The 13,104-nt window shown below is 42.1% G+C and overlaps 1 protein-coding gene across 1 annotated transcript; it reads left to right on the top strand.

Annotated features, from left to right (window-relative positions):
- Nucleotides 1-1,062: 1,062 nt before the first annotated feature.
- Nucleotides 1,063-2,235, top strand: LOC120530072 (selenide, water dikinase 1-like). Its single transcript, XM_039754218.1, has one exon. It carries the CDS (start codon nt 1,063-1,065, stop codon nt 2,233-2,235), a length of 1,173 nt encoding a protein of 390 aa, XP_039610152.1.
- The last annotated feature ends 10,869 nt before the right edge of the window (nt 2,236-13,104 follow it).

Below are 13,104 nucleotides of genomic sequence, written 5' to 3'. Positions count from 1 at the left end.
TAGTTGGTCTTCTGTTGACTCCCTCACTTCACATTTCATTTTTGTTTGGGTGCCACTTAAGGAAAGAAATGAAGCAATTCAGAGGAACGATGAAGAATTTCAGGGAAACACATTTTAAAATAACAAGTCAATTAAAATGAACTCAAAAGAAGTTAATTAGCAGCAAAAACAGAAAAGGGTTGGAATGAAAACCTGCAGCCACTGTGGTTCTCCAGGACTGAAGTTTGAGATCCCTGGGCTAGAGAGAGCGCCTCCTGGAGGGGATTTTTCATGATGGCGTCTAATTTTCCCATAACAGCTTCCAGCGTGTCCAGTGTTCGCCCTGTGATGGAGCAGACTTTCCTTTTGCACTGAGGTGGCTTCCCCAGGAGACCACAGCGTAGAACACCACACTGGCAACTATGGACTGGTAGAACATTTTCAGAAGCTTGCTGCACACATCAAGTCACCAGACATCAAGAACAAAGCCAATGCAGAAAGTGTGTAGACTAGAAGAGAATTCAATTGCCAACAGCTACAAGACAGCAATGCTAACCACTGTGCCACCCTCACACATTTTCAGACTTGTTAAAGTGTATCATTCATCCACTATCCATCAATCCATTTCCTAAACCCACTTACCCAGAGGAGAATCGTGGAAAAGCTGGAATCAGTCCTAGTAATGGCCAGGCACACGGCAGGAGAAAGATAAAGCATCGCCAAGCCACCTAGCTTGTTCATAATGTACCAATACACTCCATTTGGAGGAGTCTACAAGACACAGTTTGTCATTCCTAATTAAATATGCATGGTAAGCTGAATGCTAACTCATTCAAATGTGGTTCTTGGAATTGTGGGTAAGTTCACTTTAAAGAAATTAGGAAGGCTGTAGCGTTGAAATGCTAGAGGTGGGGAGTGACTAATAAACATGTTAGTCATGCCAAGACAGTGCCAGTCTATTTGTGCTCTTCTTTTGAGATGTCAACACGGGACACTACAGCTGGCAGAAGTAGCCTTTTTGGTGAGAAGGGTCTTCAGCACAGACATCAGGTTTGGGCTTTGGCAGAAGCTATTGTCAATGAAATGGCTTCCCGACTGTTTAATGCGGAGAGTTACCAACCTGAGAGAAAGTTTGCATTGACTCAGTTTTCAGAAATACGGGAGATGGGTTGCAAGGTGCCTCAGCATATATTACAGCAATATTTAGAAAATCTGCAAGAAAGCCGTTTTGAGGAAGACGACCTGTTTTTTGGACCTGGTATGCCGAGACTGGGAATTGGAATGGATACTTGCGTCATTCCCCTTAGACACAGAGGTCTTTCTTTGGTCCAGACGACTGATTTCATTTATCCGATTGTTGATGACCCGTACATGATGGGTCGCATTGCCTGTGCCAATGTCCTAAGTGACCTATATGCTGTAGGAGTCACCAAATGTGATAGCATGTTAATGCTTCTGGGGGTGAGTAATAAAATGACAGGAAAGGAAAGAGACAAAATCATTCCATTGATCATCAAGGGATATAAGGATGTGGCAGAGGAGGCCGGAACAACAATAACTGGAGGCCACACCATTTTAAATCCATGGATTCTTGTAGGTGGAGTGGCAACCACCGTATGCCAGACCAACTGCTTTATTATGCCAGACAATGCTGTCCCTGGAGATGTTCTTGTTTTAACGAAGCCCTTGGGGACACAGGTCGCTGTTGCAGTTCACCAGTGGCTGGATAATCCTGAAAAATGGAATAAAATTAAGCTGGTGGTAACGGAGGAAGAGGTCGAGTTGGCATATCAGGAGGCGATAACCAACATGGATAGACTAAACCGGACAGCAGCGAGCTTGATGCACATCTTCAACGCCCATGCAGCAACGGATATCACGGGGTTTGGGATTTTGGGACATGCGCAGAACCTGGCCCGGCAGCAAAGGAACGAAGTGTCATTCGTCATTCACAATCTCCCTGTAATCGCCAAGATGGCTGCCGTGAGTAAAGCCCGTGGAGAAATGTTTGGCTTAGTGCACGGCATGTGTCCGGAGACGTCCGGCGGCCTGCTCATCTGTCTGCCTCGTGAGCAGGCTGCTCGTTTCTGCGCCGAGATAAAGTCTCCCAGGTATGGCAAAGGCCACCAGGCCTGGATCATAGGAATTGTAGAGAAGGGCAGCCGCACGGCACGGATCATTGAGAAGCCCCGCATCATTGACGTAACATCTTCACAGTCCACCTCCCAGAACGTGAGTCCTGCTGTCCCCCCTTAATCCATTGAACAGCAAAATCTGGTTGGGGGGCGGTGGTGGATTAAGGGGGATTCGCTGGGTAGAATTTTTTAGGTTTTAGACATAATAAAGAACAAGAGCATTTTCCATTAGCCATTTCCTTCAACTAGAGCAGGAAATTCATCTAATTTAACAAGTCTTAAAAACACAGATTATTGTAAAGTTTGTGTGTCGTAACAGAAATGTATTTACTTTATAAGAAGAGAGAAACTTTTGAGATCTTTATGCATCTCGTAACATGAAGCCTGTTATCTTGTAATAAATGAAAGATTACAGTGCATGGCCTATGTATCATTTTAATGCCTCTAAAAAAATTTCCTTAAAAACAAATTGTGTACTAATAAGCATAATTAAGTCATCCTATTTAATGCTTGGGTGGCACGGAGATGCAGTGGTAGCGCTGCCGCCTCACAACAAAGAGACCAGGGCTCAAGGCCCAGATACGTCCAGATACGTCCAGCATGGAGTTTGCAGTCTCTCTCTGTGTCCATGTGAGTTTCCTGGTGCTCTTGGCTTCCTCTCACAGTCCAAAGACTTGTAGGTTAAGTGGATTGGTGATGCTGAATTAGGTCTAGTGGGTGTGTGCGTGTGTGTGTGTGTTCACTCTGTGATGGGTTGACACACCAGCCGAGCATTGTTCCTGCCATGTACCCAAAGCTTGCTGGGATAGGCTCCAGGTTCCCCACATCCTTACCCTGGGTAAGTGGGTTTAGAAAATGGATGGATGGATAAATAAATGAGTAGATGTTTTAATGCTATTCATAGTTTCATCTCAGGGGGCTTCGCAAAATATGTGCTATTATTGTCACAAGACTCTATTTACAACATTAAACAAAAGTGGAATGCACAAGTGTTAAATTTGCCCCTAATATGTGTCTGTGTGTTCACCCTGTAATGGGCTGTTGGCCCATCTAGGGATTGTCTCTACCATTGTGCTCGATTCTGGTGGGATGGGTTCCAGCTTTCCCACTGCCCTGCTCTGGATAAGCAGGTTTTGGAAATGGATGGATGGATTTCATGCCATATCTTGCCACCCTGTTCTGGATGAAGTGTGTTTAGAAGATGGATGGATGGATAAATGAGTGGATGCTTTAATGCTATTCATAGAGGGACTTTCATCTCAAATTACATGCAATTATTATCACAGGACACTATTTTACAGTGTAAAACAAAAGAGAAATGCATGAGTGTGTCATATGATGAGCTGGCATTCATTCCAGAGTTCAAGAATGGGCTCCTGCCTGGCACCCAATGCTGACAGGATAATAGACAAAACGCCTCCTAGAAATGGATTAAGTGGGTTTGGAAATATCTGGATGGATTTATTTTATAGTGCATTTAATCTAAAAATAATAATAAACACTATTATTGAATGTTGAAAAAAAATAATAATAAACACACCATCTTGGAATCTGGAAATAAAATATATAGCATCTGTTGTAGTAATAAAATAATATTTTCCTTTTAAAGCATGGTTGACCTGATTAATGTGGATGCATAATAATAATAATAATAATAATAATAATAATAATAATAATAATAATAATAATAATGCTTTCTTTTGGGGTGGCAAAGTGGTGCATTGGTGATGCTGCTGCCTCCCTACAAGGAGACGAGAGCTCAAGCCCCAGGTACCCTCCACATGGAGTCTGTATGTTCGCCCCATGTTAGGATTTGTGTCCTCAGGGTGCTCCCGTTTCCTTCTAAAGTGGAAAGACATGCGCGTTGGGGGAACTTGTGATGCTAAATTTTGCCCCTGATATTTGTCAGTGTGTTCACCCCGTGATGGGCCGGTGTCCCATCCAGGGATTGTCTCTGCCATTGTGCTTAATTCTGGTGGGATTGGTTCCAGCTTCCCCACTGCCCTGTTCTGGATAAGCAGGTTTAGGAAATGGGCAGATGGATATAATGCTATTTATATTGTGGCTTCCTTCTCTAAATATTATTAGGAAAATATATTTCCTTGTGGTGTAATTTTCATAAGACACTATGTAGAATCTGTATGAACAACCTAAAACAAATTCATTTCTTTCTAGAAATGTGTGCCTTGTGATGAAGTGGCCTTTCTTCCAGATCAGGTTCCTGCCTTGCACCCAGTGCTGAGAGGGTAATAAGCAGAAGCCCCTTGATACCTTAGAAATGGATTAAGTGGGTTTGATAATATCTGGATGGATTTGTTTTATAGTGCCTTTAATCTAAAAGTATTAATAAACACACTATCCTTGAATCTTGAAATAAAATATACAGCATTGGCAAATAAATCCATCCATCCATTATCCAACCCGCTATATTCTAACTACAGAGTCATGGGGGTCTGCTGGAGCCAATCCCAGCCAACACAGGGCACAAGGCAGGAAACAAACCCTGGGCAGGGCACCAGCCCACCGCAGGGCGTGCACACAGCACTCACTAGGGACAATTTAGAATCGCCAATGCACCTAACCTGCATGTCTTTGGACTGTGGGAGGAAACTGGAGCACCCGGAGGAAACCCACGCCAAGTCCATGCAGGGAGGACCCAGGAAGGAACCTGGGTCTGCTAACTGTGAGACAGCAGCACTACCCACTGCGCCATCGTGCCACCCTTGGCAAGTAAATATAATAATAATAATAATAATAATAATAATAATAATGCTTTCTTTTGAGTTGGCAGAGTGGTGCATTGGTGATTCTGCTGCCTCCCTACAAGTAGACGAGAGCTCAAGCCCCAGGTACCCTCCACATGAAGTCTGTATGTTTGCCCCATGTTAGGATCTGTATCCTCAGAGTGCTCTCGTTTCTTCCTAAAGTGCAAAGACATGCATGTTTGGGAGACTGGTGATGCTAAATTGGCCCCTGATATTTGTCAGTGTGTCCACCCTGTGGTGGGCTGGTGGCCCATCCAGGGATTGCCTCTGCCATTGTGCTCGATTCTGGTGGGATGAGTTCCAGCTTCCTCATATCCCTGCTCTGGATAAGCAAGTTTAGAAAATGGATGGATGGATTTAATGCCATATCTCGCCACCCTGCTCTGGATGAAGTGTGTTTAGAAGATGGATGGATGGATAAATGAGTGGATGTTTTAATGCTATTCATAGAGGGACTTTCATCTCAAATTACATGCCATTATTGTTACAGGACACTATTTTACAGCGTAAAACAAAAGAGAAAAATGCATGAGTGTGTCATATGATGAGCTGGCATTCATTCCAGAATTCAAGAATGGGCTCCTGCCTGGCACCCAGTGCTGACAGGATAATAGACAAAAGCCCCCTAAGAAGTGGATTAAGTGGATTTGGTAATATCTGGATGAATTTATTTTATACTGCCTTTAATCTAAAAATATTAATAAATACTATTCTTGAATGTTGAAATAAAATAATAAACACAGCATCTGCAAGTAAATATGCTGTAATAATAAAAGAATATTTTCCTTTTAAAGCATATTTGACCTGATTAATGTGGATGCATAATAATAATAATAATAATAATAATAATAATGATGATGACGATGCTCTCTTTTGGGGTGGCACAATGGTGCATTGGTGGTGCTGATTCCTCACTACAAGGAGAGCAGGGCTCAAGTCCCAGGTACGCCCCACATGAACTTTGCATGTTCTCCCCATGTTCAGGTATTTATCCTCAGGGGGCTTCAGTCTCTTCCCACAGTGAAAAGATGTGCAACTTTGGGGGATGAGGGGAATGTCTATGGGGGCTAAATATGTGTGTGTGCCAGTGTGTTCACCCTGTGATGGGCTGGCACCTCGATCAAGGATTGTCTCTGCTTTGTGCCCAGTTCTTGCTGGGATGGGCTCCACCTTCCTCATTTTACTGCCCTGGATAAACAGATTTAGATAATGGGCAGATGAATGTAATGCTATTTATATGGTGACTTTCTTATCAAAATTATTATAGATAATACATTTCTCCGTGGTATTATTTTCATACGACACAAGGTTACATATCTGTCTATAAGACATAAACATGTGTGCCATGTGCCATAAGTGTGTTTAGAAAATGAACGGGTAGATTTAATTCATCTCGTAACACTCCTCAATATGAGTTGTGCTTAGAAGATGGACAGATGGATGGATTGATTTAATGCTATTCATAGAGTCACTGTAGTCTCAGAATAAATAAATATTGCTTTTATTGTCAGGAGACACTATTTTAAATATATATGAGGAGACCTGAACAAATTTAAGAAATAATAAATATGTATGAGCAGACTTAAACAAATCTGGGACCTACACATGTGTGCCATGTCATGGACTGGCATTCCTTCCAGATCGGGTTCCTGCTTTGCACGCAGATGCTGACAGGATAACAGGCAGAAGTCTCGTGATGCCCTAGAAATGGATTAAGAGGGTTTTGTAATGTCTGGATGGATTTGTTCCATAGTACCTTTAATCTGGAAATATGAATAAGCACACAATCCTTGAGTCATGAAATAAAATATACTGTACAGCATCTGCACATAAACATAATAATAAAAGTAATAATAATGTAAAGCATCTCTGACCTAATGAATGTATAGAAAACTATACAGTGCCATTAGAAAGTATTTGGACCACTTTTGGCACATTTTGCAGCCTTATGTTAAAATCATTTAAATTAATTTTCTACCACATAAAGCAACACTCACTACCCCAGAATATCACATTGACATAAATATTCAGGTCTTTATTTAGAGTTAAAGATGTTAAGATTTGCATTGGGTGTGACAAGGATGGACAGGATTAGAAATGAGGACATTAGAGGGTCAGCTCAAGTTTGGAGACAAAGTCAGAGAGGTGAGATTGCGTTGGTTTGGACATGTGCAGAGGAGAGATGCTTAGTATATTGGGAAGAGGGTGTTAAGGATAGAGCTGCCAGGTAAGAGGAGAAGAGGAAGGCCTAAGAGAAGGTTTATGGATGTGGTGAGAGAGGACATGCAGGTGATGGGTGTGACAGAGGAAGATGCAGAGGACAGAAAGATATGGAAGCCTCTTAACAGGAACAAAAGAAGAAGAAGAGTAGGGAGCAGGCTGAGGAGACCCTGGAGAGGTGCAGATATGCTCTAGAGAGGAGAGGAATGAAGCTCAGTAGGATCTCCAAGACAGAATACATGTGTGTGAATGAGAGGAAGGTCAGTGGAGTGGTGAGGATGCAGGGAGTAGAGTTGGAGAAGGTGGATGAGTTTAAATACTTGGGATCAACAGTACAGAGTAATGGGGAGTGTGGAAGAGAGGTGAAAAAGAGAGTGCAGGCAGGGTGGAATGGGTGGAGAAGAGTGTCAGGAGTGATTTGTGACCGACGGGTATCAGCAAGAGTGAAAGGGAAGGTCTACAGGACGGTAGTGAGACCAGTTATGTTAATATGGGTTGGAGACAGCTGGAGGTAGCAGAGTTAAAGATGTTAAGATTTGCATTGGGTGTGACAAAGATGGACAGGATTAGGAATGAGGACATTAGAGGGTCAGCTCAATTTGGACAGTTAGGAGACAAAGTCAGAGAGGTGAGATTGCGTTGGTTTGGAGATGTGCAGAGGAGAGATGCTAGGTATATTGGGAGAAGGATGTTAAGGATAGAGCTTCCAGGTAAGAGGAGAAGAGGAAGGCCTAAGAGAAGGTTTATGGATGTGGTGAGAGAGGACATGCAGGTGGCGGGTGTGACAGAAGAAGATGATCCTCTGTGGTGACCCCTAACGGGAGCAGCCGAAAGACGAAGAAGAAGATACATTCATTTAAAAAAAAAAAATTGTAAGTCCACTCATACTTTCTAGTTTGAATGGATTTTGTTACCACTAATTTCAATTCACTCACCAAAGAGGTTAGGAGCACGTGCTGATACAGCACATTGCTGCACCCACCACATGACAAACCTATTCAGGATCCCAGATTTGGACCCAAGTGCAGCTAGGCAACAGGTGACACCTCAGCACCACACAAATTCAGATGGAGTTGAACCAATGTCAGGTGTTATATAGTGGCTGGAATGCCAATTCTGCCACCAACCTCCAGGTTTCCCCAGCAGTTTGGAGGGCCTACATACAGGGATGGATACAGATTAACTTCATACCCAGGATGGAGTAATTGCAGGTTAAGGGCCTTGCTCAAGGTTCCATAGAAGTAGAGTTATTTTTGGCATTTATGGGACTCGAACCAGCAACATTCCAATTACCAGTGCAAATCCCAAACCTCAGAGCCACCACTCCGCCTCACCAAAGGTAAAAAAATTGACTGCCTACAGTCTTTAGTTGCTGCCCCTTCAGCAGATGTTCTAGCCTGGAGTCTCCTGGGGTCTGACACGACAAGCTTGGCGTACCTGGATTTAGGGATTTTCTGCCATTCTTCTTTGCAGGTCTTCTCAAGCTCTGCCAGGTCAGTGGATGGCTATTTTCAGGTCTCTCCAGATGGGTTTCATGTGGTGCAGGTTTGGGCTCTGGCTGGGCCAATCAAGAACATTCACAGAGTTGTCTCAAAGCCATTCTGCTTTGTGCTTAGGGGTCGTTGTCCTGTTTTAAGGTGAACTTTGAGGCCAGTTTGTAGTCCACTCTGCACTCTGGAGTAGGTTTTCATTAGGGATATCTTCATACTTTGCTCCGTTCGGCTTTCTCTCAACCCCAAGTAGACTCCCAGTGCCTGCTTCTGAAAAACAACCCCACAGCATGATGCTGATGCCACCACCACGCTTCACCATTGGAATGGTATCACACAAGTGATGAGCACGACCTGGTGTCTTCCAGACATGACGCTTAGAATTGAGGCCAAAGAATTCAGAGTTGTTTTTACCAGACCAGATAATCTCATTTTTCTCATACTTGAAGATTCTATTTGGCCTTTCTGCAAACTCTCTAAGCAGGCTTTCATGTGTCATGTGCCAAACAGCTGAAATTAGTGGGCTGTTGCAGTGGTGGTGGTTAGTGTGGAAGTTTCTCCCATCTCCACACAGGATGCTTGGTCAATTTCTTACCGCAGCCTTTCTCCCACGATTACTCAATCTGAAAAGCTCTACTCTAGAAAGTGTTGTGGTTGTCTCAGGACGTCTTCCATTTTGGAACTATGAAGGGAGCTGTGCTCTTGGGAGCCTTCAATGCTACCGATTATTTATTTGTCGCCTTCTCCAGATCTGTGCCGTGACACAATCCTGTATCTGAGCTCTGCAGACAACTCCTTTGACATCATGGCTTGGTTTTTGCATTGACACACAATTGTCAGCTGTGGGATCTTCTTTAGACAGGTGTGTGTCTTCGATCAAATTGACCACAGGTGGACTCCAGATAGGCGTAGAAATCTCTCAATGACCATCGATTGAATACGATGCACTATAGCAAAGTGGGTCTGAATACTTGTGTCAATGTCATATCTCAGTTTTTTAGTTTTAATACATCTGCAAAACATTTCTAAAATCCTGTTTTTCATTCTGGCGGGACTGAGTGTGGTGGCACAGTGGTAGCACTGCTGTCCCGCAGTAAGGAGACCTGGGTTCGCTTCCCGGGTCCTCCCTGCGTGGAGTTTGCATGTTTGCGTGTCTGTGTGGGTTTCTTCTGGGTACTCCAGTTTCCTCCCACAGTTCACAGACATGCAGGTTGGGTGCATTGGCAATCTTGTCCCTAATTGTTGTATGTGTGTGTGTGTGCGCGCATGCCCTATGGTGGGCTGGCACCCTGCCCAGGGATTTGTTCCTGCCTTGAGCCCTGTGTTGGCTGGGATTGGCTCCAGCAGACCTTCGTGACTCTGTGTTAGGATATATGAATGGATGGGAGTGTTGTTTCATGAGGGTAAAAAAATAATGTCAAAATGAAAAAGATGTTTTCAGAAATGTTTGCAAATTTAATAAAAGTCAAAAACTGAAGTCTCCGTATTCATACTTGTATTCAGATAATAAATTCAGCACTTTGGCAGTGTGTCTTCTTGAGCAGGGGTGTCAAACTCCGGGCCGCAGTGTCTGCAGGTTTTCATTCTTACCATCTTCTTAGTGCTGATTACTTCTTTTAATTAACTTGACTCAGGCCCCATAGTTATTTTTTTTTCCTTAATTAGCAGCCAAACGATAATGAGACACAAAACACGCCACCATATGACCAGCTGACCTGTACCCATCACAAAATATCTGAAAATAAAGAAAGGTGACGGTCTCAGTAAGGCTGATTTCCAAGGTCACCAAAACATTATGATGGTGTTCTTAGAAAAAGCAGAAAAACAACAGTTTTGGAAATGTCTGCTTTGGCAGAATGAGAGCAGCAACAATCCATGGAATTAAATAACAAGTTTAATTAACAGCAAGAATTGGCTTCTCATTAAGAAATATGATTGGAGTGAAGCTGAAGTTGGAGTTTGAAGGCCCAATTGAGCTGGTCATCCGTCGGCTCGTTTCACACCTCATTTCTGGTTGGCTGCCATTTAATGAAGGAACAAATCAATTCAGAGGACTGAATTCTTTAAACAGGGCTTATTAAAATGAAGGGAAAAGGAGTTAATTAGCTGTGAAAACTGGTCACTGATTAGGAAAAGGGTTAGAATGAAAACCTGCAGCCACTGCTGCCCTCCAGGCCTGGAGTTTGACACTCCTGTTCTTGAGTAAGCCTCTATAGGCTTTGCACCCCTGGATTTGGACAGTTTATTCCATTCTTCCTGGCAGATCCTCTCAAGCTCCATTAGATTGGATGAAAATGTATCTGTAAACTGCAGTCTTCAGGTCTCTCCATGCATGCACTTTAGGATTTACAGGTAAGTCTGGGCCCTCACTGATCCAATTAAGGACAATCAGCTACTTGCCTGGAAGTTCCTCCAGTCTTGTCTTGGCTGTGTGCTTTGAGTCACCGTCAGGCTGAGAGTTGTCCTGTCACCCGACTGAAGTTGGGTGCCGTCTGGAGAAGGCATTCGTTCTTCTGTATTTGGCTACTTTCATTCTTTCCTCAATTCTGACCTGTCTCCCTTTTCATGCCGCCGAGAAGCACCCACAATCAGGTCAGGTAAGTCTTTGCATACCATTCTGAAGTTGGATTTCTAGGTGCACTGACCTAATAAGCTGATAGACAGATAGATAGATAGATAGATATGAAAGACACTATTAGATAGATAGATAGATAGACAGATAGATAGATAGATAGATAGATAGATAGATAGATAGATAGATAGATAGATAGATAGATAGATAGATAGATAGATATGAAAGACACTATTTAATACAGATAGATAGATAGATAGTGTAGTTGGCAAGTTGGCAGGATTAGACAGACAGATAGATAGATAGATAGATACTTTATTAATCCCAAGGCGAATTTCACATACTCCAGCAGCAGCATACTGATAAAAAAAACAATATTAAATTAGAGTAATAAAAATGCAGGTAAATACAGACAATAACTTTGAATAATGTTAATGTTTACCCCCCCGGTGGAATTGAAGAGTCACATAGCGTGGGGTCTCCTCAGTCTGTCAGTGGAGCAGGACGGTGACAGCAGTCTGTCTGTTGCTGAAGCTGCTCCTCTGTCTGGAGATGATCCTGTTCATTGGATGCAGTTGATGTCAATCCATTATTTACAGGTGCCTGCTCCTGTTATTCTTATATTTTTAAACTAAAACAAAAACCAAATTTCTCAACAGAGGTTTTGTTAAGGGTTGTTTAAACTCTTCTCCCTGCTGTATGCTGCCATCTGCTGGATTTGTATGAAAACCGCATCAAAAAAGGACTATAATCCAAAGCACCGGGCTGCAGCACACCTGCCATTAACAAGCCCCACTTCCATTGCCTGCACAATTGTGACACGCCTCCGTTTCTGAAGAGAATGATTTTGAATTATTTAAAATAGTTATGGCGCCTGCCATGCTGGCTTACTACTTTCTTTTAATTTCTTCAGAGTATTATTCAATTTCAGAAGCATTATCAGTGTAAATTTGTCAGTGCTGTCTGAGTTCTGGCTCATTATGATATGCTTCACTATTACTGAACACATTGACTGCTGGACCATTTATTGCCAGGACAATGCTGTGTAGGTCTATGCATATAAACTAATCAACTCTACCCAAACTCATAAAAAATGTAAAGAAATTTATTAGAAAGCAACAGTTTTATTATCAACCGTAACAATGTCAAAAATGTAAAGAAACTTCATTATGTTATTCTCAATGGTAGCATGACAAAAAGTCTCAGTTTAACTGATTGAGAGTCTTTGAAGGATGGCACCATGCAGAGTACAGACTTACAAACACATGTGCTGTAAATATAAATTGTTTTTCTTTTCCTAAGGGAAAATGTGATTTCAGTACCTTAAGGCATTGATTAAAATATGTTTAAACAAGTAAAACAACTAGTATAGATTTTTTAGAAACATCCACTTTAATACAAACATAAGTGTCTGTGTGTCTGTCGGGTTGCGATGTCTCTATCATTCCAAAATATTTTGCATCACATTTTTAGTAATAAAATGCCTTGCATTTGTCATTCCAACAGATGGTGCATCAGAAACATTTTCACTGCTTTTACAAATCCCATAACAAATGGCACATAACAGAGACACATGCATTATAGGTAAACTGGAAATATTAACGTTGAGGTCTGCATTAGTTACCTAGATTTCAGATTGTCTTAAACGGGCAGTGCGGCTAGTTTGTAGTAATAAATGCAAATAACCCACTTGTGCAAATAAATAGTGCAGTGCCTGAAAGTTACTAAATAAATATTATGATAAAAAGCAGTGTGATCAAAAAGCCCAATCAAAAATTAAGCAAGACTTGCATAGATGGTCAACCCTTCATCTCACTTTAGCTGGAAGAATTAACATTGTTAAGATGAATGTCCTCCCTAAGCTGGTCTTTTTATTTCAAAACATTCCATTATACATCAATAAATAATTTTTTAAGAAATTAGATTCAATCATAACTTCATTT

The sequence above is a fragment of the Polypterus senegalus genome, chromosome 5 (assembly GCF_016835505.1).
Source record: "Polypterus senegalus isolate Bchr_013 chromosome 5, ASM1683550v1, whole genome shotgun sequence".
NCBI lineage: Eukaryota > Metazoa > Chordata > Cladistia > Polypteriformes > Polypteridae > Polypterus > Polypterus senegalus.
Note: the sequence above shows the minus strand (reverse complement) of the source record. Positions and strands in the feature narration are given on the sequence as shown.